The sequence below is a fragment of the Rhinoraja longicauda genome, chromosome 5, assembly GCF_053455715.1.
Source record: "Rhinoraja longicauda isolate Sanriku21f chromosome 5, sRhiLon1.1, whole genome shotgun sequence".
NCBI classification, from domain to species: Eukaryota; Metazoa; Chordata; class Chondrichthyes; order Rajiformes; family Arhynchobatidae; genus Rhinoraja; species Rhinoraja longicauda.
The window spans coordinates 5,244,496-5,272,136 of NC_135957.1; the positions used below are offsets into that span (position 1 = coordinate 5,244,496).

Below are 27,641 nucleotides of genomic sequence, written 5' to 3' on the forward strand. Positions count from 1 at the left end.
CATTGGGTAAAGTCCTTTCCCATCCGGGTTCTCTGGGCACCCCTAGTATCTAGCATAGGGGTTCATGAGTCCAGGCGGGCCTCCTGCCGAGCCCGCTAGGGCTTGCCCTGGGTTAAAACCCTGCTCATCCCCTGTGGGTCCCTGTTGGTACGGGCCGGGCCACGGTCGGTATGGGCAGTTCGTCCTCAGGTGCCCTACCTGATTACATCCCCAACATATTCTATCAACTACCTGTCTACTTACTGGCCTTCCTCTTCCCCTTCCTTGTGCTCCCCCTTGAGGGCCCCAATCCTGTCGGGGCTGATTCCCTGATCTGATTTGCCCCTGATAGGACATTTGAGGAGAAGCTCCCCCAAAGACATTTATTATTGGCATGGGATTATCCAGCCCCCGTCTGGCTCTGCCATAGGACTCACTGTGCATCAGTGTATCGTTCACTTCTGCTGTTTCAGCCTGGTCTGCTGTTACTGCCAGCATTTTCTTTCCTTTTTCACGCTCTTTCTTTTTTAGTTCTTCTAGTTGCATTTGCATCAACTTTCTCTGCACCTCTTCTTGTTGGTTCACCATTTTTTGTCTCTCCGTACGACATTTGTCGACTGCATGAACCAGGTGGTCCCTGAACTGGGAGTGGGGTATGGTTGACAATTCCACCACCTCCTCCAGTCTGGACTTAACTCGTGGACACATTGCGTCCACTATAGCGGTCCGAAACAAAGCGGTCATCAACTCGTTACCGTCTATGTTTTGTTCGGTTTCAAGTCTCCACTTTTTCAGTTGATCCTCCAGATAAGCCGCTGGGTTCTCAGTGTCCCCCAGCGGGTCTCCTTTCAATGTCTTTAAGTCCACCTTGAGTGGGTAACAGTCTCTGAGGGCCTGCCATACCCTCTGCCTGACTTGATCAAATGGCGTGCCATCAATCATCGGGTTACTTGCCGCATTTTTTATCCCAGCCATTTCACATAGTTCTGCTAATTTCGTGGTTCCTATTACTTTCACCAGTAGTGCCTTCAAATCTCCCATAGCCAATAATCGTCCTGTAGTTTCCTCCTCAAAGGCCCTAATCCATTTTCCTGCCCCGTTATATATACTGGGCAAGGTGTTTTTCAGCCCCTCTAGGTCTCGGGTCGCCCAAGGAATATACTGAGTTTGTCCTGCCTTTTTCACAAGTAACGGCATCATTCCACCCTTTAGCTCCTGTCTCTCGCTTGCCATCTCTTGTTGTGGCTCTACCTGTATGCTTTCCCACCTCATTCCTTCCTGGGCGTACCCCTCGCTTTCCTTTCTTTCTCTTTCTATAGTTCTTTCCATCTCCCTTATCTCAATCTCTAAGCGCTTCATGGATGCCTTTATTTCCCTTCTACACTCCCTTGTTATTTCCCCATCACCTTCTAATTCTGCTTCACTCTCACAGTTTTGCCCTCTCTCTGATGCCTGCTGATTACTCGCCTGTGATTCTGCGTTGTTGTTTCCCTCACACCCCTCATCTGCTGCCTGACGGGTCTCATAAATCTTTCTGTCCCTGAGGTCCCTGAGGTCCTGCAACCTTCTAATGTCACCTTCTAGTTCCCGTTCCTCCTGCTTCATCCTTTCCTTTTCGCGCTGTCCCCTTCTTTGTCTATATTCCTTTATGTCTTGCCCATTCCTCCAAACTTCGACTTCTCCCTCTATCTCCACTATCCCTTTCACCAAAGGGCACTGTTTTATTCCGTCCTGGCTGAAATAGGGAGGGGGATACTCAGGGTCCCTTAGGCTGGGATACAGAGTTGATTTTTTCTCCTGACGCTCCTGCCTTTCATGCTGTTTGGGGGGTTTTTCACCCTGTGTTTGGGATGGTATTCTTTTCCTGCTATGCTTTCCTCAGCCTTTCTCCTTCTATTCTAAACAATTTAAGTACGTCTAGTTCTTTTTCCTGTTTCGTTACTCGGGTTTTTGATTTATCCTTAGGCTTATAGTTTTTAATCAGCACTTCCATTTCGTCACACATACTTATATCAAACGTGCCTTCCTTGGGCCATTTCGTAACTAATTTTTTCGTCCTTTTTTCCCATTTTTCAGAATGTTTTCTAATATCTTCTTTGGATACGGGGAATTTCTTACTTAGTATTTCAACTGCAGTTAATTTATTCATTGTACTTGTTTTTTTTAAGTTTATTTTTTAGTTTTTTTTTAGTGCACTTGGTCAGTCAGTTTAAATGCAGTCCTTGTTCTCACTCCGTTCTGTCTCTATAGTCACTAGGCTACCTATTACGCTATTTCTATTTTCTACAGTTCTACTATATTCCTTTAATATTTTGCAATTTTTATTTTTTATGTTATCCAATTATTCAAATTTTTTGATCCTGCCCGTACAGACCCCTAGCCGACCAGAGTAATCCCCGGTTAACTAGAGCGATATCCACAGGACTTTTTATCCTGCCCGTTCAGACCCCTAGCTAACCAGAGTGATCCCTAGTTAACTAGGGCGGTATCCACAGGACGCCTCGTCTATTCAGTCCCCTATCCTCTTAGGGCGGTATCCACGAGATCTTAGTGACGTCACAAACTCTTACTCAACTAAATCTACTTTCTTAACTTATCTATTTTCTACTTACCCCACTGCGCAGCCTTCTTGAGCAATCCTCCGGGTCTCTTTTTAGAATAGTTTAGACAGATTCTTTGGATCGGAGAGGCCCTTGGACCGCCTGGGCGCTCCTGTGCCACCAGTGGTCCCCCGTTTTCAACAGGCTATTAGTCCAAATAAAGCGGAAAACCGCCTACCTTTTTTGCGGGTGGCCATCCTTTACCTGTTGAACCGGGGAGCCCCTGACGGGCTTGGAAGCGCCTTTAGCTTGTCGTCCATTATCGAACGGGCCTCTTTCCGATCCTGCCGACTACGCCAATTTTGTCGTGGTTACCGGTGTTCAAAATGAAGCAGATGACACGGAGAATTCTTCAAGAAGTTAAAAGCTTTATTTGCAAACAACGGCTGGAACAATCAGGATGTCAACCATCTGACTGCCCACTTAGTACATCGGGCAGCCTATTTTTATAGGATTCTTTCAGCCTTATCTTCTTTTCCTTATCTCGCCCTCATACTCCTCTTTACAGTTATTCATCTCTTTGTAGTCACCCTGTTTACCCTGCCACCATTAAACCCCACTCATTGATGAATGTCTGTATTTCTTAAAACGTTTCCTTCCACTCTGCCACCATTAAACTTTCAAGTAATCCCCCACTCATTGATGGATGTCTGTATTTCTTCACATGTCACCTTTCACCCTTGTCTTCTATCCTGGTTCATCCATCAATGTTTCTCCTCCTCCTGAGCAGCAGTTACAGACACGTGTCAAGGAATGTTTAGAGTGCCTTAATTAGTTACAGAGAGGCACCTAATGCCTAAGTAGTTACAAACCTTAAACAACAATGTCTAATGTATAAAATAATATCGTATTATCTCCCATAATAGCGACTCTGTCTGTACCTCTGTGTGTGTGGGCACAATCCCTTGTTGTTTGTGGCAGGTAAGAGGCATCGGCAATGTCAGGCTTGCCACGGCCACTCAGTCTTGACCTCAGAGGAGGCTCTGGCGGTCTAGGGCTTGTCCCGGCAGCTCAAACTTGACCACAAGGTGGCGAAGGTTGGCTAGGGTTTCTCCCAATGGCTCAGTCTTCCTCCAAACCTGCAACAGGGGAACACAGCTAGCTGGAGGCATCTCTCCCCCTCCCCCTCCCCCTCCCTCACTCCCCCCCCCTCCCCTCTCACCTCTTGATCCCCCTCACCTCTTCACAACCCACCCCCCTTCACCCCAACACCCCTCCCCCCCTCCCCCCCACTGCGAGGAGACTTGATAGAAGTATACAGATTTATAAGAGGCATAGATAGGGTGGGCAGACAGGATCTTTTCCCCTGGATGGAAAATCAAATCTTTAAGGTGAGGGGGGCAAAGTTTAAAGGAGATGCACGGGGAAAGTTTTATCCACAGAGGGTGGTGGGTGCCTGGAACGTGCTGCTGGGGGTGATGGTTGAAGCAGATGTGGTAGTGGCCTGTAAAAGGCTTTGGGGTATATGGAGAGGGTGAAGGGATATGGGTTATGTGCAGGTAAATGAGTGATTGTCTCCGCATCACTTTTGGCACAGTCGTTATTACTGGACGATCTGTTCTTGTGCTGTATTGTTCTGTTCTATCGTCCTCTCCCAGATGAATCCTCCATACTCTTCATAATTATTGGAGTATGTTTTTACAAACTAGCATTATCCGGTTTGTTGTGCAGCGAGAAATGATTCATTTGGTAACCAATGCCAGGAGCAGCAGGGTGGTTGGCAGCAGGGTGGTTGGTGGTTGGCGGCAGGGTGGTTGGTGGTTGGCGGCAGGGTGGTTGGTGGTTGGCAGCAGGGTGGTTGGCGGCAGGGTGGTTGGTGGTTGGCGGCAGCGTGGTTGGTGGTTGGCGGCAGGGTGGTTGGTGGTTGGCGGCAGGGTGGTTGGCGGCAGGGTGGTTGGCGGCAGGGTGGTTGGTGGTTGGCGGCAGGGTGGTTGGTGGTTGGTGGCAGGGTGGTTGGTGGTTGGCGGCAGGGTGGTTGGTGGTTGGCGGCAGGGTGGTTGGCAGCAGGGTGGTTGGCAGCAGGGTGGTTGGTGGTTGGCGGCAGGGTGGTTGGTGGTTGGCGGCAGGGTGGTTGAGGGCAGGGTGGTTGGTGGTTGGCGGCAGGGTGGTTGAGGGCAGGGTGGTTGGCAGCAGGGTGGTTGGTGGTTGGCGGCAGGGTGGTTGGCGGCAGGGTGGTTGGTGGTTGAGGGCAGGGTGGTTGAGGGCAGGGTGGTTGGTGGCAGGGTGGTTGGTGGTTGGCAGCAGGGTGGTTGGTGGCAGGGTGGTTGGTGGTTGGCGGCAGGGTGGTTGGCGGCAGGGTGGTTGGTGGTTGGCAGCAGGGTGGTTGGTGGTTGGCGGCAGGGTGGTTGGTGGTTGGCGGCAGGGTGGTTGGTGGTTGGTGGCAGGGTGGTTGGCGGCAGGGTGGTTGGTGGTTGGCGGCAGGGTGGTTGGTGGTTGGCAGCAGGGTGGTTGGCGGCAGGGTGGTTGGTGGCAGGGTGGTTGGTGGTTGGCGGCAGGGTGGTTGGTGGCAGGGTGGTTGGTGGTTGGCGGCAGGGTGGTTGGTGGTTGGCGGCAGGGTGGTTGGCGGCAGGGTGGTTGGTGGTTGGTGGCAGGGTGGTTGGCGGCAGGGTGGTTGGTGGTTGGTGGTTGGTGGTTGGTGGCAGGGTGGTTGGCGGCAGGGTGGTTGGCGGCAGGGTGGTTGGCGGCAGGGTGGTTGGCGGCAGGGTGGTTGGCGGCAGGGTGGTTGGCGGCAGGGTGGTTGGCGGCAGGGTGGTTGGCGGCAGGGTGGTTGGCGGCAGGGTGGTTGGCGGCAGGGTGGTTGGCGGCAGGGTGGTTGGCGGCAGGGTGGTTGGCAGCAGGGTGGTTGGTGGTTGGCGGCAGGGTGGTTGGCGGCAGTGTGGTTGGTGGCAGGGTGGTTGGCGGCAGGGTGGTTGGCGGCAGGGTGGTTGGTGGCAGGGTGGTTGGTGGCAGGGTGGTTGGCAGCAGGGTGGTTGGTGGTTGGCGGCAGGGTGGTTGGCGGCAGGGTGGTTGGCAGCAGGGTGGTTGGCGGCAGGGTGGTTGGCGGCAGGGTGGTTGGCAGCAGGGTGGTTGGTGGTTGGTGGCAGGGTGGTTGGCGGCAGGGTGGTTGGCAGCAGGGTGGTTGGTGGTTGGCGGCAGGGTGGTTGGCGGCAGGGTGGTTGGCGGCAGGGTGGTTGGCGGCAGGGTGGTTGGCAGCAGGGTGGTTGGTGGTTGGTGGTTGGCGGCAGGGTGGTTGGTGGTTGGCGGCAGGGTGGTTGGCAGCAGGGTGGTTGGTGGTTGGTGGCAGGGTGGTTGGCAGCAGGGTGGTTGGTGGTTGGCAGCAGGGTGGTTGGTGGTTGGCAGCAGGGTGGCGGCAGGGTGGTTGGTAGCAGGGTGGTTGGTGGTTGGCAGCAGGGTGGATGGTGGCAGCAGATTACATGTTGACACCTTCCCGAATATTTGCACCCAGAGTTGGTAGCATTCCCTCACGAGCCAGTGTGGCCGGAATGAATGAATGGTGATTGCACGTACAATTTCTGAACTTTTGCAAATATCTTTTGAATCGACTGAAGTCCAACTTGTTCACTGTTTTAACCATTAATAATAATTAACTAAACCTATCTAAATGTATTTGTACCAGGAACAGTAAATATACACATCACATATAACTTCAACAGAAGACAGACACAAAAAGCTGGAGTAACTCAGCGGGACAGGCAGCATCTCTGGGGAGAAGGAGTGGGTGCCGTTTTGGGTCGAGACTCTTCTTCAGACGGAAAGTCACGGGGAAAGGGAAACGAAAGATAAAGATGATGTAGAGAGAAAAAGAACAACGAATGAAAGATATGAAAAACAGTACCGATGATAAAGGAAATAGGACATTGTTTGTTGAGATGCTGCCTGACCCATTGAGTTACTCCAACATTTTGTGTCTATCTTCATCAGCATCTGCAGTTCCTTCCTACACACTTACCATGTGAGATATTGTCTGTTTGGATTGTTGTCTTGTTTTTCTTTGATAGGTATCAAACTTATTTGCTCGGGAGGAGCTTGATGAGATTACTCAGTCTCTTATTGCAATAATGAAGAAAGAAACCCCTCGTGTCCCTCCCACCTTTGACAACCTATACGAGTATTTTATAAAAAGAGCCAGGAAAAATTTACATGTTGTCCTCTGCTTCTCTCCGGTCAGTGTCTTACTATTATCAATAATGTGTAACTACGCACCGTTATTAATTTAATTACCTAGAAGGTCAGAAGGTCAGAAGTGATAGGTGCAGAACTAGGCCATTCGGCCCATCAAGTCTACTCCGCCATTAAATCATGGCTGATCTATCTCCCCCTGCTAACCCCATTCTGCCTTCTCCCCATAACCCCTGACACCCGTACTAATCAAGAATCTATCTATCTCTTTCTTAAAAATAGCCATTGGCTAGGTCTCCACAGCCTTCTGTGGCAAAGAATTCCACAGATTCACCACCCTCTGGCTACAGAAATTCCTCCTCATCTTCCTAAACGAACGTCCTTCAATTCTGAGGCTATGACCTCTTTTGATCCATTAGACAGGTACATGAACAAGGTTTGGAGGGATATGGACATAACGCAGGCAGGTGGGACTAGTGTAGCTGGGACATATTGACCAATGTGGGCAAGTTAGGCCGAAGGGCCTGTTTCCACACTGTATCACTCTATGACTCCGTGACTCTGGTTCTAGACTCTCCCATCAGTGGAAACATCCTCACCACATCCACTCTATCCAGCATTTCACTATTCACTCTCTGATTAGAAGCTCTGTGTTGTTGAGGTGAAGGTTCCTATTTGCTTTCCAATTGCCCCATGCTCTTCATGTGACACTAATGATCACAATGGTCAAACATAATTGCATTTTTATTGAGGAAATACTGAATGTAAAATCTTTCATGTCCTGTCTTTCAAATTCACAGGCAATTAATAAACCCTGAGAGACATAACATAAATGGAAAACATCCTTAGACATCCACCCGAGAGTGAAAAGACCTTTGGCCATATTCTCATGCCTGGACTGGGCTCTTTGGACTTTAAGATCAAGGATAAATTGACTCTTAACTTAATTATGTTAATATTTTAGAATGTTGATCCTTTCATCAATACCAAGGGAAAGTTCAAAACCAGAGATCATTTAACTTGAAGAGATGGGGAAGGAATAGAAAGAACAAAGGAATTTTATGAATGTTACGTCATCATCCAAAATAAATTTTGATTGAGTTTTTTTCAAGAGGAAACCATGAGGATTAAGGAGGGCTAGGCAGCAGACGTTGTGTACGTGAACTTTAGCAAGGCCTTTGACAAGCTCCCCAATGGCAGGCTGGTCTGGGAAGTTTGAACACATGAAATCCAGGGTGATCTAGCTAACAGGCTTCAAAATTAGCATTGTGGTAGGAGGCAGAGGGTGGTATTGGAGGATTGGGTTGGAGGATCAGATGGAATTTAACTCGTGCGTGTCTGGCATGCTTGCCTTCATCAGTTGTGGCATTGAGTACAGTTGGAATAATATATTACAGTGATACAAAAAGTTGTTTTGACCACACCTGTGTGCAATTCTGGTCGCCATGCTATAAAAAGATATAGTTAATTTAGAGAAGATGCAGAATAGATTTACAAGGCTGGTGCATAGGTTGGAGGACTTGAGTTACACGAAGAGATAAACTGGGACTGTTTTCTTGGAGTGAAGGAGGCTAAGGGGTGAGCTTACAGAGCTTTACAAAATTATGAGAGGCATGGGTAGGATAGATGGTTTTTTTACCAAGATAGAGAGGCTAAAACTAGAGGGCATACGTTTAAGGTGAGAGGGGAGAGACATAGAGAATCTGAAGGGCAACTGTTTCAACACAGAGGTTGATGGGCATATGATACCCTGGCTTATTGCCAAAGGAGGTGGCAGATGCTGGTACAGTTACAATATTTAAAAAACATTTAGTCAGATACATGGATGGAAAAGGTTTAGAAGGATATGAGCCAAATGTTGGCAGATGGGATTATCTTAGATATGCAGCTTATTCAACATGAACGAGTTGGACCTGAAGGGTCTGCTTCCATGCTGTATAACTCTATGAATTTAAGAGGGTGGAGACTAAGATCGTCTGAAAGACACAAATGGCATTGGTGCCAGTTGAAGCAAAGTCATGTCAGTATCCTTGCCTTGGCCAACATCCACGACATCAAGGCCTTATTTACACCCAGTTGGTTCCAATGGCTGGCCATCATATTCACATGGCCAACACGAGGCTCCCAAGCAGGCACTTTGTTTCAAGTTCCAACCTGGCATATGATCGCCAGGAGGACAAGGGAAATGAATCCAGCATGTTCACAAGATTTAGTATGCATATTTCTACTTCCTCAGAAGATTGGGGAGATTCGGTACGTCAGAAAGGATTCTCTTGAACTTCTACAGGTGTACAGTAGAGATCATATTGACTGGTTGCATCACGGCCTGGTTCGGCAACTTGAATGCCCAGGAGTGAAGAAGACTAAAAAGTTGTGAACACTGCCCAGTCCATCATGGGTTCTGACCTCCCCACCATCGAAGGGATTTACCGGAGTCGCTACCTCAAAGGGGCAGCCAGCATCATCAGAGACCCACACCACCCTGGCCACACACTCATTACACCCCTGCCATTGGGAAGAAGGTACAGGAGCCTGAAAACTGTTATGTCCAGGTTCAGGACCATCTTCTTCCCTACAGCCATCAGGCTGTTAAACACTGCAACCTTCATTAAGATCTGAACTACATAGACTATTATTGTTATTATTGCACTATTATTGGGGGTTTTTTATGGGTACGTATGTGTGCCTGTGTGTGTATATACAATATAGAAATATATATATGTGTGTGTGTATATGTGAGGATGTGTATATACATCGATCAGCCAAAACATTATGACCACTGACAGATGAAGTGAATAACATTGATTATCTTGTTACAATGGCACCTGTCAAGGGGTGGGATATATTAGGCAGCAAGTGAACAGTCAGTTCTTGAAGTTGATGTGTTGGATGAAGGAGAAATGGGCAGGAGTAAAGACCTGAGCGACTTTGACAAGGGCCAAATTGTAATGGCCAGACAACTGGGTCAGAGCATCTCTGAAATGGCAAGGCTTGTGGGGTGCTCCCGGTCAGCAGTGGTGAGTACCTACCGACAGTGGTCCGAGGAGGGACAAACCACAAACCAACGATAGGGTGTTGGGCGCCCAAGGCTTATCAATGCACAAGTGCAACAAAGGCTATCCCGTCTGGTCTGAACCGACAGAAGGTTTACTGTGACAGAAGGTTAATGGTGGTCACGGGAGGAATGTGTCACAATACACAGTGTATCGTACCCTGCTGTATATGAGGCTGCACACGGTGGACCAACAACATATTAGGCAGGTGGTCATAATGTTTTGTCTCATCAGGTCATAATGTTTTGGCTGATCGGTGTATATAAAAACACACTGAACCTTTTTCTTGTTTATTATATCGTTTACAATGCACTATGTTTACATATTCTGTTGTGCTTCTGTAAGTAGGAATTGCATTGTTCTATCTGAAACATACGACAATAAAACACTCTTGACTGTAAAGTAACTTTTTCTTTTGTTTTGATGTTAGGTTGGTGAAAAGTTCCGGTCACGAGCGCTGAAGTTCCCCGGCCTGATTTCAGGGTGCACAATGGACTGGTTCAGTCGCTGGCCGACCGAGGCACTGGTTGCTGTCTCCAGCTATTTTCTTTCTGGCTTTCACATTGTTTGTTCAGAGGAGATTAAAAACCATCTGGTAGCAACGATGGGTGTCTTTCACGACAAGGTCCATCAGACCTGTGAGGACTATTTTCAGAGGTATGTTCTGATGACAGTTAGTCTGCAGAAGGGTCTCGACCTGAAACGTCACCCATTCCTTCTCTCCAGAGATGCTGCCTGACCTGCTGAGATACACCATCATTTTGTGTCTATCTTTGATTTTATGGCTAGGTATAATTTGTATTTCAGACAACACAGATACTGCTGGACCCTCTGAGCTTCAGGCTGCTCTTTGTTCTTGCACGTCTTTTTGATGTGGCAAGAAAGCCACGTGGTTATAGGGTGAACCTGCAAGTCCCATATAGAGGGCAATGTCAGTAAGGCATGAATCCAGACCGTTGGAGCTCTGAAACACCAGCTTGATAAGCTGCACAACTCTGCTACCCCATCCTCTCCATTAAACCATGCAGGATTTACCCATTAAACAATCCTAGCAGAATTAGACACAAATCACTGAAAACAAAGTTTCAACATCAAGTAACACTTGAAGGCAGAGACAGATAGATTCTTGACTAGTATGGGTGTCAGAGGTTATGGGGAGAAGGCAGGAGAATGGGGTTAGGTGGGAGAGAAAGATCAGCCATGATTGAATGGCAGAGTAGACTTGATGGGCTGAATGGCCCAATTCTACTCCTAATACTTATGACCTTATGTGCGGGAGATTTCAGATACATGGTACTGCTTGTTAATGTTTGCTGAAATATGTGACAGAATACATGATGGTAAGAATCGTAATTTTTGTGCCTTATTTTTCAGATACCGAAGAAGAACTCATGTAACTCCCAAATCATACCTTGCCTTTATAAATAGCTATAAAGCGATATATGCAGAGAAGCATGCAAACATCAATGATCTGGCTGAGCATATGCAAATGGGTAGGTACATTTTGAAGGACAAATTTATGCCACAGCTTTTGCACTTATCTGGAGCTGGGACATGTCAATTGAAAGGGAACTTGATCCATACCAATTTCTTAGTCCGTTCTAAAGGATTGAATGACCAAACTTACATATCCATTAAAAAAAAGTTAACTGCAGCTGTGATTTCCGGAAATACCATTGTTTACTTTAATGTTTAGTTTAGAGATACCGCGTGGAAACAGGTCCTTCGGCCCACCAAGTCTGCACCAACCAGCGATCCCTGCACACTAACACTATCCGACACACATTAGAGACAATTTACATTTACCAATCCAATTAACCTACCTGTATGTCTTTGGAGTGTGGGAGTAAACCGAAGATCTCGGAGAAAACCCATGCAGGTCACAGGGAGAACGTACAAACTCCGCATAGACAGCACCCGTAGTCGGGATCGGGATGGAACCCGGGTGTCTGACGCTGCAAGCGCTGTAAGGCAGTAACTCTTCTGCTGTGCCACCGTTTCTATCCTGTGGTTGCACTGTATACTAAAAGATCTATGGCTTGCTAAGCCAGAGAAGACAGAGGATGGTGGTGGAAGGGTGTAATTCTGGCTGGACGTCTGTGACTATTGTTGTTCCAAGAGATCTGTGGTGAGACCTCTGATTTGAGATATACAAATGACTTGGACGTAAATGTACATGGATTGGTTACTATGTTTGCTGATGACACCAAAATGAAAGAGGTTGCAGTCAGTGAGGAAGACTGTTAAAGGCTGCAGCAGGGTGTAAATCAGTTACAGACGTGGGCAGAGAAATGGCAGATGAAGTTTAATCCGAGCAAGTGGGAGGTATTGCACTTTGGTAGGTCAAATATAAGGAAAAAGTATAAAGTTAATGGCAAGACCTTCAACAACATTGATGTACAGAGGGATCTTGATGTACAGAGGGAAGTCCGTAACTCCCAGAAAGTGGACACGCAAGCTAATAGAGTGGTAAAGGAGGCATGTGGTATGCTTGCCTCATCAGTTGGGCCATTATTAGAGCCACGTTGAAGTTTTATAAAAGTTCTGTTGCCCCTTTACAGGAAGAAAATGGAGGCTTTGGAGAGGATACAGATGGGCTTTACCAAAATGCCACCCGGATTAGAGGGTACTAACAAGAAGAAGAGATTGGACAAACTTGGGTTGTTTTCTCTGGAGCATCGGAGTATATAAAAGTATGGGAGGCATAGATAGGGTAGACACTCAGTGTGCGAATGTGAAAGATGAGAGGACATAGCTATAAGGTGAGAGGAGCAAAGTATAAAGGAGATCTGTGCTGTATGCCTGGACCACACTGGCAGACATGGTAGTGGAAGTAGATGCAACAGTGGTGCAGCGGTAGAGTTGCTGCCTTACAGCGCCAGAGACCCAGCTTCCATCCTGACCACTGTACGGAGTTTGCACGTTCTCCCTGTGACTCCGTGGGTTTTCTCTGGGTGCTCCGGTTTCATTCCCACACTTCAAAGATGTACAGGTTTGTAGGTTATGGCACTTGTTACAAAATTGTAAATTGTCCCTAGTGTATGTAAGATTGTGCTAGTGTACGGGGTGATCGCTGGTTGGCACGGACGCATTGGGCCGAAGGGTCTGTTTCCACGCTACATCTCTAAACTAAACTAAATAGTGGTACTTACTGTAAGAGTTTTTGAGATAGGCACTTAGAAATGCAGGAAATGGAGGGATATGATGCAGGCAAGTGTAGGCAACGGAGATTAGTATCATGTTTGCCACAGACACTGTTGGCTGAAAGCCTGTTCCTGTGCTGTTCTGTGTTGTATGTTTCCAGATCCTTATTTTAGTGAGAAAATGTAAGGCGTTTTTTGTGAAACATATTGGCTCTAAATCGAACTAAACACATAATTGCAGGTCTTCACAAGCTCATGGAAGCAACAGAATCAGTGGCTCATCTTGCTGAACAACTAGCAGGGAAAGAAAAGGAATTGGCAGTGGCATCGACCAATGCTGATAAGGTTTGTGTTGAAGTCACTTTTAATATTCCAGATATCTGATTGATTGACCAAGATGACAATAAGGTCTTTGAGACATAAATCGATTGAATAAGAAATTAAACTGATGCATCCCAGTCTGACCTTTCTGTCATGGGCCTCCTCCATTGTCATAGTGAGGCCCACCGCAAATTGGAGGAACAGCATCTCATATTTCGCTTGGGCAGCTTACACCCCAGCGATATGAACATTGACTTCTCCAACTTCAGATAGTTCCTCTGTCCCTCTCTTTCCCCTCCCCCTTCCCAGTTCTCCCACTGTCTTCCTGTCTCCATCTACATCCTATCTTTGTCCCGCCCCCTCCCCTGACATCAGTCTGAAGAAGGGTCTCGACCCGAAACGTCACCCATTCCTTCTCTCCAGAGATGCTGCCTGACCCGCTGAGTTACTCCAGCATTTTGTGTCTACTTTTTTAGATCACATCAGAAGTAGAGGTGAGAGATGTTGTTCAGCTGATTGAATCTACATTTGTTGCCTCGTACACGTAATCTTTTTTCCAACCCATCAGCAAGGAGATCTCTTCAGCTTTAGTGGTGTTCTAATGAAACCACCAAAGTACTTTCCCAGACAGCTTGAATGGACCGTTATCCACACGTTCCGAATAAAATTAATATCTACACGTAATTGATTGGAATATTGTAATTAATTTGTAATTAATTTATTAGCCGTAGGTAAAAACATACAAGGAATTTGATTTGCCATACAGTCATACCAAAAAAGCAACAAGACCCACAACAACATAAAAATTAACATAAACATCCACCACAGTGCTCTGTAATGGAAGACAATAAAGTAATATCTTCTTCCCTCCTTTTTAAAATTTAATTGATTTCACTTTCACATTTCACAGGTGCTAGGAGAGGTGAGAGTGAGCGCAGAAGCAGCAGAAATAGTCAAAAATGAAGTCCTAATGGTGAAAGATAAGGCCCAGAAAATTGTGGATGAAATAGCAGTGGAGAAACATATTGCGGAGGGAACACTTATCGCAGCAAAGCCAGCATTAGAAGCTGCAGAGGCAGCTCTGAATGTGAGTACCGTGGTGAATTAACACAGCAAGAGAAACCATTTTAAATATATACTTTTGTTGCAAATAGAATAACTCATTCCCTCATCAGTATTGCTGAGGAGATAATCACTCATAGGTTTGGTTGATAGCCGCCACAATTGCATCTGTCTGAAGTTAACATCAGATCAGTTGCTCTTGAAGCTCTGATACAGTTTAGTCATTTCAAAAGACATTCTACCCAGTTTTCAAGTGATAAAAATATGATCCAGAATAAGAACTAAATATAGAATTAAAATCACATTAGCTAAAAAAAACATAGAAAATACTAATCACAATAAGTGAGTAGGTATATAATTTGTGCTTTAAATACAACTGAAATCATTTGTTTCAATTAAATTGTAATCTGAGATTTCATTGATGAATTTGTATTTTTATTTAGTTTAGAGATACCACGTGGAAATAGGCCCTTCAGCCCACCAAGTCCACACCGACCAGCGATCCCCACACACTAACACTATCCTACACACACTAGGGACAATTTGCATTAATGCCAAGCCAATTAATCTACAAACCTGTACATATTTGGAGTGTGTGAGGAAACCAAAGTTCTCGGAGAAAACCCACTCAGGTCACGGGGAGAACGTACAAACTCTGTACAGACAGCACCCGTAGCCAGGATCGAACCTGGGTCTCTGGCGCTGTAAGTGCAGCAACAAACTGACATTATACTCCCAAAAATCTTTGAATTATCTGCTGAGGATGCATTGTAAATTTATTGGAAGAGCATTTGGAGACCTGTGGCAACCACACCAAAATGGCAACTCATGGTTTCCACTATATATGGGGTTTGCGATATCCCTTGGGAAGGATACAACTTCCATTTGCACTTCCAAATAAGTGGGTGGACTGACGGATTTGACAAACGAACTGCAATTTGCAGCAAGTGTTTGGTTGCTTGTTGCACTTCCATGAGGAATCCAAGAACAATACACTGTTAACGAGCATTCAGCAAGTTTGGCTTTGTACCGGAGACAGACACAAAGTACTGGAGTAACTCATGTCAACAACAAGCAGCATCTCTGGAGAGAAGGAATGGCTGACATTTCGGGTCGAGACCCCTCTTCAATCTGAGATTCAGGGGAAAGGGAAATGAGAGGTATAGGCGGTGATGTAGAGTGCTATAGAACAAATGATATGCAAATATGATTGAAAGATATGCAGAAAAGTGATGATGATAAAGGAAATAGGCCATTATTAGCTGTTTGCTGGGTGAGAGCGAGAAGCTGGGACGACTTGGGTGGGGGAGGGATGGAGAGAGAGGGAATGCCGGGGTTACTTGAAGTTAGCCCCACTGGGTTGTAAGCTGCCCTAGCGAAATATGGGATGCTGTTCCTCCAATTTGCGTTTAGCTTCCTCTGACAGTGGAGGAGGCCCAGGACTGAAAGGTCAGTGTGGAAATAGGAAAGGGAATTAAAGTGCTTGGAAACTGGAAGAACAGGTAGGTCTTTGGCCACCATGAGTTTGTACTTGCCCTGGAATCCTAAACTCAGTGACATTTAAGCAGGAAAACACTTGCAATCCAATACAGAACTACTGCCATGTTCAGTAAATTTTAGGCTTATTCCCAATTTTCATTAAATGGTTTCAAACATTTGATTGTGTTATAATAACTTCAGTGAAGTGGAAAAACTAAACTATAAAATTAGTTCATTAAGGAGTACTTATTAAAATTCAAATACTCCAATTTAATTGAGAAAATTGTAATCAATATGTTTTTAACATTGTTGTTTGATTAGGATTTTGGTAAATATAATTTAAATGACTTAGTTCACCCTTCGTTGAGATACCAGTACTATCATATATTTTTATTGCATGTTTTTGTTTTTATCTTTGATAAGTGTTTGATTGTTCTTTAGAATAGTGCGTAAATAAAAAGCATTTTCTGGACATTCCTTTCTTTAGTTTTTAGTTTTAGAGACACAGCGCAGAAACAGGCCCTTCGGCCCACCAAGTCTGCACCAACTAGCGATCCCCACACACTTACACTATCCTACACACACTAGGGACAATTTACATTGATATCAATCCAATTAACCTACAAAACTGTACGTCTTTGGAGTGTGAGAGTAAACCGAAGATCTCAGAGAAAACCAGGGAGAACGTCACAGGGAGAACGTATAAACTCCGTACAGTCAAGTACCTGTAGTCAGGATCGAACCTGGGTCTCTGGCACCGTGAGGCAGTAACACAACCGCTATGCCACCACTCTGTCCCTTTCTGTTTTCTTGCTTCAGTTTTTTTCATCCAACTTTCCTGTCCAGGATTCTTTGAGGAGACTATAACAGCCGCCCAGCCACGTCACCAATAGAGAGATCCAATCTGAGCATCCCAACCATTACCTCAGCAGCTCTATGTCCAAAGATTCTGTACCAGCATTTACTTTCAGTTAAACTTGATTGGAGACAAGATTGTGCTGATTTTTGTTGAATGATATTATGGAGAACTGCCTGCATTCATTGGCAGAGATGATATTAGAACAAGATTGTGCTGATTTTTGTTGAATGATATTATGGAGAACTGCCTGCATTCATTAGCAGAGATGATATTAGAACAAGATTGTGCTGATTTGTGTTGAATGATATTATGGAGAACTGCCTGCATTCATTAGCAATGATGATATTAGAACATGTTATTTTTCTTCTCAGACCATCAAGCCTGCTGACATTGCCACTGTGCGTAAATTAGCCAAACCACCTCACCTGATAATGCGGATTCTCGACAGTGTTCTGGTTCTCTTCCAAAAGAAAATGGACACGGTCACCATGGACCCTGAGAGGCCCTGTCTCAAGCCATCCTGGGGGGAGTCTTTGAAGGTGACTCTATTTATTCTAATATTTACAATGCTTTTGAAAGCCAATTTTAAGTACTTGAATGTTGAGACTATTTCAGAAAATTATTTAATTTAGAAGAATGTCGGATTATTTTTCATTCACTAACGTTGTCATTTTGCCAGTGACATGCCTGGAATGGGCAGCTTTCATAAGAGCACATATAAATTTTTACCAAAATTAGAGGGAATCTAGGCCAGCAAATACATTTGCATGAAATTATACAGTATCACAATGTATTTGAATACACTTTATTGTTCACAGCGATAGGCTGACCAAGGCTTAGAAAATAATTACTATCTCTGCATTTGAATTTGCTGTACAAATAAAATTCATAGGTGGGGGGGGTTGCAGATTGAGATCTTACAAATACAACCGACAAGACACAATGTTTAGGAAGGAACTGCAGATGCTGGATTACACCAAAGATAGACACAAAATGCTGGAGTAACTCAGCGGGACAGGCAGCATCTCTTGATAGGAATGGGTGACGTTTCGGGTCGAGACTCTCAGACTGAAGAAGCGTCTTGACCTGAAACATCACCCATTCGTTCTATCCAGAGATGTTGCCTGTCCCATTGAGTTACCCCAGCATTTCATGACAAGACACAATTCTTATTCCAAGACAGGAAAGAATGGATCATAGATAGTCCATCAATAAACTCAGATTTTGTTTACACAATGATTGCCCTATTTTTATATCAGTTCCACAAGGTTTCAACATATTATCTCAATGGTGTCAGATTAGGTAATAGGGAAGTGCAACGAGACCTGGGTGTCCTTGTACACTAGTCACTGAAAGTAAACATGCAGATACAGCAGGCAGTGAAGAAAGCTAATGGCATGTTGGCCTTCATAACGAGAGGATTTGAGTACAGGAGTAAAGAGGTCCTTCTGCAGTTGTATAGGGCCCTGGTGAGACCACATCTGGAGTATTGTGTGCAGTTTTGGTCTCCTAATTTGAGGAAGGACATCCTTGCTATTGAGGCAGTGCAGCATAGGTTCACGAGGTTAATCCCCAGGATGGTGGGACTGTCATATGAGGAAAGATTGGAAAGAATGGGCTTGTATTCACTGGAATTTAGAAGGATGAGAGGGGATCTTATAGAGACGTATAAAAGGACTGGACAAGCTAGATGCAGGAAAAATGTTCCCAATGTTGGGGGAATTCAGAACCAGGGGCCAGAGTCTAAAGGTAAAGGGGAGGCCATTTAAAACTGAGGGGAGAAAAAACCTTTTCACTCAGAGTTGTGAATCTGTGGAATTCTCTGCCACAGAGGGCAGTGGAGGCCAATTCACTGGATGAATTTAAAAAAGAGTTAGATAGAGCTCTAGGGGCTAGTGGAATCAAGGGATATGGGGAGAAGGCAGGCACAGGTTACTGATTGTGGATGATTAGCCATGATCACAATGAATGGCGGTGCTGGTTCAAAGGGCCAAATGACCTCCTCCTGCAACTTTTTTCTGTTTCTAAGTTTCTATGTGTCTGCTTGTTAATATTGTACAATAGAAGCCAGTATTTCATTTGGAATTTTGAGTTCCCAAGTTCAAGTAGAAGTCGTTAGAATGTGGAACTGAACTTTAAGGAGAATGGAAGATATGAGAAGATGAATGAAATAATCAAGTTTGGAGGTAACAAAAGGGTTGATGGTGGTTTCAGCGACGTGAAGGAATGATGGGGTCACAGATAGGGAGAACTAGGCATGGGAACAGTAGGATAGTGTTTAAATATTGCATTAGTAATCCGATGCCTGGATATTTGGTGGAAAGTGGGATCAGATTGGGTGGCTATTTTTGACTGGCACTGACACAATGAAGGTAATGGCCTGACTGTGCATTGTAAATGTTTGATATAATAAAATTAACTGAAGACATAAATTGAAATCCCACCACAGCAACAATTTCAATCGTTGATTAACTATTATGAAAAGTGCGAGATTTCACCAGGTTAAATAGTGCTTTGTGGGAAGCTAATTTGTCAATTGTTTCTGGTCTGATCTATATCCGAATCCACAGCTTCTTCAGAGTCTCAAAAACTAGAGCATTTGCATCAGCTACTTTAAGAAACAGTTAGACAGGTATATGGATAGGACAGGTTTGGAGGGATATGGGTCAAACACATGCAGGTGGGACTGGTGTAGCTTGGGCATGTTGGCCGGTGTGGGCAAGAAGGGCCTGTTTCCACGCTGTATCACGCTATGACTCTACCATATTTAAATGCAATATGAATAAAACCAGAAAGACAAACCAGCCATTAGATTTAGACATTAAAATTCTCTCACACAAGGGAGTCCAGTGACCCAGAGGAGTTTCAGACAGATACAATCAAAACATTGCATTTTCCCGCCAACATCCACAAACCCCCTGAATGAATTATATCCCACCAGCTAGACAGATATGCCAGAGTTGTCGGCTTTGTGGCATATAATGAAAGAGCCCAGCACTGGAAGTCTCCAACACTGTATGTCATAGCATCAGGCCACATATGGACTAGGAGACCACATCGCTGTAACGTAGAGGAAAGTTTTTTAAGGGCTTCAGAAGATATCAAGGCCTGAGAGTATATCTGAAAGTATTGTCAAATTAAATATCAAACTACTCCCAGTGGTTTGAGCTACCCAGTGGGCTCATAGAATCCTAGACTATCACAGTATGGAAACAGGCCCTTCATCCACGACAACCAAGTGGCATTCCTAAGCTAGGTCCATTGACCTGCATTTGGTCAAAATCCCCCTAAATCTTTCCTGGACCGAGGAAAAAGACTGTGACCATCTACCTTATTATGCCACTCGATAGTTTACAAACCTCTGTAAGGTCCCGCTCATGCCTCTTTCACTCCAGAGAAAGCAGTGCCAGCTTCTCCAATCCCCCCTGTAACCCAAGCCCTCCAGCCTGGCAGCAAACTGATGAACCTTTTCCACCCTTTATAGCTTAATCACGTCCTTCCTATTATATGGCAGCTGGAACTACGCACAATATTCCAGGTGTATCTCACCAACATCTTGTACAACTGTGGTAGGATGTGCCAACTGTTGTACTCAGTCCCCCATCCAATAAAGGCAGGTGTGTTATACACTGTCTTCACCACCTTGGCTACATATGTAACCACTTTCACGAACTATATACTCGTACCCTTGGTCTTTCTGCTCTACAACATTCCTTGGCTCCTGCTGTTTCACTGTGTAAAACCATTACCTGGTGGATTAGAATATGTAAGGATGTACACACAAATGCATTGTAAAAGAATAAAAGCAAACATATTCGAAACACAGCAGGTATTTAATACCACTGCCATGCTGATTAGAGGGGTTTTTCTGTACTTTTCTGGACATTCTTTCAGAAAGGAGATGTTGTTGGAATCAAACCCATACACGGGTGTAGCAACTCATAGTTTTATTATAACACAAGCAGAGGAAACATTACATGCTATTGTCTCCGTAGTCAGCATCTAGTCTGCTGTGAGACAGTGTAAGGCAGCTTACATAGTCTAGGTAGGGATGAAGATCCGGACTGGATCACATGTGGAATGTGCAGCATGCATATTAAGTGAGTTGATCTAATATGGTTATCTACATCCTTCCTCTAAAGGAATTAATAATAAAATAGATATAGATATGGTGGTCACTCGCAAAATATATGAACCCACCGATTATATGTGATTATATGTAACAAGTATAAACAAGCTGAAAGAGAATGACACCAAATAGATATAGAGTGGCCCGGGTCTGTTGTGACATCAGGCGTTGGGCGGATGAACCCAGTATCGGATCACGGGAGATGTTGCGCAAGTTGAGAAAGTCAAGGAATACGTCAGATCCTGCTCTGTGGGATGGTTCCATCAGCTGTTTGGCACTCCTGACAGCATGTTCAACCAGCCCGTTCGACTGTGGGCACTCGGCACTGCTGGTGATATGTCGAAAGTCCCAGCGTGTAGCAAAGTTTTTGAAGTGTTGACTGGTAAACTGACTGCCGTTGTCGGAAAGTAGCTGATAGGGAGCCCCATGGACAGAGAAGTGATGTGCCAGTTTCTGGGCTACTGCTGCGGAGGTGGGGCTCGGGAGTAGATCAATCTCAAACCATAGTACGAGTCGACTAAGACCAGGTACTGCTTGCCGTGCCAATCGAAAATGTCGGTTGCTATGGTAGACCAAGGGAGGTCAGGAACTGGGTGCGAGAGAAGTGGTTGCTTTGGTTGGTGAGGTGCTAGGCTGTTGCACATTGCGCAGGACTCTACCTTCTTACGTATATAATTAGTCGTTCCAGGCCAGAAGAACATGCTTTTCGCCCTTGGAATAGTTGCCTCTGCGCCCGGGTGTCCCCCGTGGACACTGTCAAAGTATTTGCTGTGTAGGGGGGCAGGAATGACAGCTTTGTGGCCCTTTCCGGTAATGCCAATAGACAATAGACAATAGGTGCAGGAGTAGGCCATTCAGCCCTTCGAGCCAGCACCGCCATTCAATGCGATCATGGCTGATCACTCTCAATCAGTACCCCGTTCCTGCCTTCTCCCCATACCCCCTCACTCCGCTATCCTTAAGAGCTCTATCCAGCTCTCTCTTGAAAGCATCCAACGAACTGGCCTCCACTGCCTTCTGAGGCAGAGAATTCCACACCTTCACCACTCTCTGACTGAAACAGTTCTTCCTCATCTCCGTTCTAAATGGCCGACCCCTTATTCTTGTCGTCCTGTAGTACCAGTTCTTGACGAATGGAGAAGAAGGGCCGAATTGCAGGTGGCAGTCTGCTCTGCTTGTCCGTATGACAGAGCAGAGTGATCGTAAGGTATCAGCAGCAGTCTGGCTGCCAGGTCTTCCAAGCAGGGCAAGGGCACGTCATGACAACGAAGCTGATGTGGTTATCTCCAGGAGATGAGGAGAAATTTCTTTAGTCAGAGGGTGGTGAATCTGTGGAATTCCTTTGACTAGATCCCGCATTGTAATCTCGTCACATGGGATCCAGGGTGAGCTAGCCCATTGGATGCAAAATCGGCTTGATGGTAGGTATGTGGAGGGTTATTATTCAGATTGAAGGCCAATGACCAGTGGTGCCAGAATTGGTGCTGAGTCCACCATTATTTCTTGTATGTGATGAGTAATGATTTGGGTGAGAATGTGGTTGGCATGGTCAGTAAGTTTGCTTATTTTAGTGCAAAATTGGTGGTAAGAATCTGAGGGATAACTTTTTCACACAAAGGGTGCTGGGTGTATGGAACAAGCTGCCAGAGGAGGTAGTCAAGGCAGGGACTATCCCCACATTTAAGAAACAGTTAGACAGGTACATGGATAGGACAGGTTTGGAAGTATATGGACCAAATGCAGGCAGGTGGGACGAGTGTAGCTGGGACATGTTGGCCGGTGTGGGCAAGTTGGACGAGTTTCCATACTGTATCACTCTATGCCTCTATGAAGCTATGACGACAGTTTTGTTCATTAATTATGGATTTCTGCCAAACTTAATGTGAATTGTAACATGGAATATTGATCACTACTTTCACAGTTACTGAGCGGCACTGGGTTTCTGCAGGCTCTGCAGCAGTTCCCGAAGGATACCATCAATGACGAAACAGTGGAATTGCTCCAGCCCTATTTGACGATGGACGATTACTCATTTGAAAATGCTAAGAAAGTGTGTGGGAATGTTGCTGGTTTGTTGTCTTGGACTCAGGCCATGGCTGCCTTTTTTGCCATCAACAAGGAGGTGCTGCCTTTAAAGGTACTTTTGAAGTAGAAGAACTTTAACATTGACACAAGTCATTTGGAAAGCTTTACTTTGCAGTAAATGTTGATTTTTTATACAATTCGTTTTTTTGCATTACTGATCATGCTATTTTCTAAATTTAATATTTTGAGTTTACATGAAAATATAATGATTTCTGTCATCATTTTATTTTTAAAGTATTTATTAAGTAGTGTTTCCTACTAAAACAGTCTTGGAAATAGGTCAAGCAGTGTGGATTTCGTGGGTCTAATTGTGAATTAAAATGATTAACTGATGAACACTTCCAATGATGATATGATGCCACAGAAAGCTGTGGATCCCAAGTCAATGGATATTTTAAAGGCAGAGATAGATAAATTCTTGATTAGTGCGGGTGTCAGGGGTTATGGGGAGAAGGCAAGGGAATGAGGTTAGGAGGGAGAGATAGATCAGACATGATTGAATGGCGGAGTAGACTTGATGAGCCGAATGACCTAATGCTGCTCCTATCACTTATGACCTAATGATAGCAAATATCAAAAGAACTGCAGATATTGGAAACTTTAAACTGCAGACTTTAGAGATAGGCCCTTCGGTCCACCGAGTCTGCGTCAACCAGCGATTAACTCTGTGCATTAACACTATCCTACATACTAGGGACAATTTCCAATTTTACCAAAGCCAAATAAACTGCGGACTTGTACGTCTCTGAAGTGTGGGGGGAAACCGGAGATCTCATGGAAAACCCACGCAGGTGACAGACGTAGCGTACAAACTCCGTACAGACAGCACCCGTAGTCAGGATTGAACCCGTTGTCTAGCGTTTTAAGGCAGCTACTCTACCGCTGTGCCACCCTTTTTAAAAAATGTACGGTTTCCAAGTTTGCCAAAAAATGCAGATGCTGGAAACCTAAAACATAAACAGAAATTGCTGGAAGTAATTAGCAGGTCAGGCTACATCTGGGGAAAGAGAAACAGAGTCAATATTTCAGGTCAGGGACTTGTTGTCAGAACTGAAAGAAGATAAAAGAAGCTTGCAAAGCTGCACGGAGAGGAGAGAGGGGGGTCTCTGGTTGAGGAAAGCTGGGGTGACTAGGGGGAGATACGTTGTCTTAGGGCGACATGGTGGCGCAGAGGTAGAGTTGCTGCCTTACAGCGAATGCAGAGCCGGAGACCTGGGTTCAATCCCGACTACGGGCGCTGTCTGTACGGAGTTTGTACGTTCTCCCCGTGACCTGCGTGGGTTTTCTCCGAGATCTTCGGTTTCCTCCCACACTCCAAAGACGTACAGGTTTATAGGTAAATTGGCTTGGTAAATGTAAAAATTGTCCCTAGTGGGTGTAGGATAGTGTTAATGTGCGGGGATCGCCGGTTGGTGGGAACTTGGTGGGCCAAAAGGGCCTGTTTCCGCTCAGTATCTCTAAATTAAATTTAAATTAAATTAAATTAAACAATGAGAAAAGGAGAGCAGTTAAAGGGTGAACATAGACAAAATAATGTGTAGGAAGAAACTGCAGATGCTGGTTTACATTGAACACAAACACAAAATGCTGGAGTAACTCAGCGGGACAGGCAGCATCTCTGGATAGAAGGAATGGGTGACATTTTGGCTCAAGACCCTTCTTCAGATAGGTCATTTCAGGTGTGAAAACAAGACATCACAGGGGACGAAGGTCAAGGAAAATGTAGAATAGATGATTGCATCTTCCCCGAGCTAACAATGATCTATTCTACATTTTCATTAACCTTCGTCCCCTTTGATGTCTCTTTTTCACACCTCTTTGTGTCTCTCTCTCTCGACCCTCAGGCTGAAGAAGGGTTTCGAACCACAACATCACCCATTCCTTCTCTCCAGAGATACTGCCTGACCCGCTGAGTTACTCCAGCATTTTGTGTCTATCTTCATAGACAAAAGAATTTGTGAATCTCAAAATGTACAGCACAACGACATGCTCAGCTGGTCAGCAGATGTGGGTTTTGGTTAACACTTAACAAAGGCAAGAAGGGAAAGAGATACCATGGCAATTTAAGTTAGTCCTTAGTTTTACAACTTCAGATGAGATTTTGTCCTTTTTCTACAACTTCAGGTAACTTGTTTTCTCTGTCATATTAGCGTGGCTTGGTTTATTTCCCTTTTTATTCCTTCCTTTTGTTTCTGTCAGAATGGAGGATATTTCCAGCTTGAGCTGTTCAGCTAGTCCTCCTACACTTCATTTTACACGTCTTACATTCTCTTGTCCAAATGCTCCCAATCATTTATTGATCGGATCCTTGTTTGAAGCTTAATCCCATCTTTATCCCATCAGAAACATCCCCCTCCCTCTGTGCTGAAGCTTAACAAACTACTTTTACCCCTTTTTTAGTTCTAGTAGAAGATCTGTGATCTGAATCTTTGAGTCAGTTTCTTTTCCCACAGATGAGGCCTGATCTGCTGAGTATTTCCAGCATTTTCTGTTTTATTTCAATTTTGCAGCATCTCATTTAGTTTTCATTATTATTTCAACCGATGTTAATGTGAAAGAACAGGTTGGAAAATCAGTCTGAAATTAGCACAATAGTCACGGTGTTATTTCAAGGACAGATTATTTGGAAAGTAAATGTCACACACGTGACCAGACGTCATCACGTAAAGTAATACACTAAAAAATTCTTGTAAGAGATTAATCGTATTCATTGCGATTTTCCTACCTACAGAACTATAATGCATGTCTGCTAAAGAGATGAACATTCTAGTTTTTAAAATTTCACAGAGTTTGTAAGATAAAACTGAGTTATGAAAAAAATGCTTCCGTGTGAAGTCATATATATATATTTGTATGTATGTATATATATCTCTGAGATTTTGAAATTTGGTTGTGGACATGAGGACCTGCAGCCAAAACAGTAAACCATAGCGCCACAATTTTAGTGCCACCTTAATCACCATTCTCCTGGCGACTGTTTAAAACAAGTTTTATTTAAATTGGTCTTATATTTTTTAAGTTAGAGAGATTTTAAAGTTAAAAAATTTCATTTCTAAACACATTTTTCAAAGTGCAGTGCATATGGCGTCACCATAGTAGGGCACGCACGGCCTCTCTCTTTACTCGACCGAACAAGATGGAGGCCGTTAGCGCAGCTGTCCGCCCACAAACAGGGGCTCCTCTCTCCCCTCGCTTCTCTCCTCTCTCCCCTCTCCTCTCTCCCCTCTCCTCTTCTCTCCACTCTCCCACACCCGCCACTGCCGGCCTTGAGTAGTCCCAGCTCCGCCAGGCCACAGCCGCGCTGCCCGCTTCTCGAGTAGTCCGGTGCTCCCTCCTCCTCCCTGCGTGCTCCGTAAGTGGCTTTCGCCGCCAACGGCTCCATGGAGGGGAGTGGGGATGGGGGCCGAGTGGGTGGAGGGAAGGGTGGGGGCAGGAGGGAGTGGGGGAAGAGAGAGGGGGGTAGTGGGGAAAAGGGGGGTGGGGGAGAGTAAGAGTGGGGCTGGGGGAGGAGAGAGTGGGGGAGGTGGGGGGTGGGGCAGGAGAGAGTGGAGAGGAGAGAGGGGGATGGGGAAAGGGGGGTGGGGGAGAGTGAGAGTGGGGCTGGGGGAGGAGAGAATGGGGGTGGGGGAGGAGAGAGTGGGGGATAGGGGGGTGGTGGGGGGGAGAGAGTGGGGGTGGGAGGGAGAGTGGGACTGGAGAGGAGGGCGGGGTGGGGGGGAGAGTGGGGGTGGGGAGGAGGAGAGGTTGGGGGGAAGGGGGACAGCGGGGGTGGGGGGAGGGGGGTGGTGGGGGGAAGATAGAGTGGCGTTGGGGGGAAGAGGGACAGTGGGGGTCAGGGGAGAGTGGGGGTGGGGAACGGGAGAGTGGGAGGGAGAGGGGGTGGGGGAAAGGGGGGGTAGGGGGGAAGGGGGACAGTGAACGTGGGGGTGGGGGAGGAGAGAATGGGGGTGGGGGAGGAGAGAGTGGGGGAAAGGGGGGTGGTGGGGGGGAGAGAGTGGGGGTGGGAGGGAGAGTGGGACTGGAGAGGAGGGCTGGGTGGGGGGGGGAGAGTGGGGGTGGGGAGGAGGAGAGGTTGAGGGGAAGGGGAACAGCGGGGGTGGGGGGGAGGGGGGTGGTGGGGGGAAGAGAGAGTGGCGTTGGGGGAAGAGGGACAGTGGGGGTCAGGGGAGAGTGGGGGTGGGGTACGGGAGAGTGGGAGGGAGAGGGGGTGGGGGAAAGGGGGGGTAGGGGGAAGGGGGGAAGGGGGACAGTGAACGTGGGGGTGGGGGAGGAGAGAGGGGGAGGAGGGGGAGGGTGTGGGGAGGAGAGAGTGGGGGAGGGGGAGGAGGGGCTAGGGAGGAGGGTGGGGTGGGGAGGAGGGAATAGTGGGGGTGGGGGAAAGTGAGGGTAGGGAGGAGGGAAGTATGGGGTGGGGGAGAGTGGGGTGCGGGCAGGGAGAGTGGGGAAGAAGGCAATAGGGGTGGGGAGGGGGGAATGAGGGTGGAGGCAGGGCTGGGGGAGTGGGGGCAGGGGAGAGGGGCAAGTGGGGTGTGTAGGGGGGATGGAGTGGGTCAGTGGGGGGAGGAGGGGGGGATAAGGGGATTGAGTGGGGGGGGTTGAGAGTGCTACAGGAGAGGCTTTGGGTCCAGGGCGCACTCAGTCACACCCTCTCCCCTTCCCTGTCCCCCCTCTACGAGGAATGGGCCAATGGGTCCACTTGGTCTAGTAACATATAAAAATTTCACTTGATAAACTTCAACATATATAAGTCATATATACTCACAAAATGCTGGAGTAACTCAGCAGGTCAGGCAGCATCTCCGGAGAGAAGGA

At 46.1% G+C, this 27,641-nt stretch overlaps 1 protein-coding gene across 1 annotated transcript in view; it reads left to right on the forward strand.

Moving 5' to 3' along the window:
- Positions 1-27,641, forward strand: part of LOC144593828 (dynein axonemal heavy chain 8-like) — a 460,724-nt gene that overhangs the window by 335,175 nt on the left and 97,908 nt on the right. Inside the window, 7 exon segments of the mRNA XM_078399946.1 lie at positions 6,578-6,742; positions 10,182-10,408; positions 11,126-11,244; positions 13,136-13,239; positions 14,126-14,302; positions 16,987-17,154; positions 22,666-22,881. Coding sequence (XP_078256072.1) covers positions 6,578-6,742; positions 10,182-10,408; positions 11,126-11,244; positions 13,136-13,239; positions 14,126-14,302; positions 16,987-17,154; positions 22,666-22,881 — 1,176 coding nt within the window.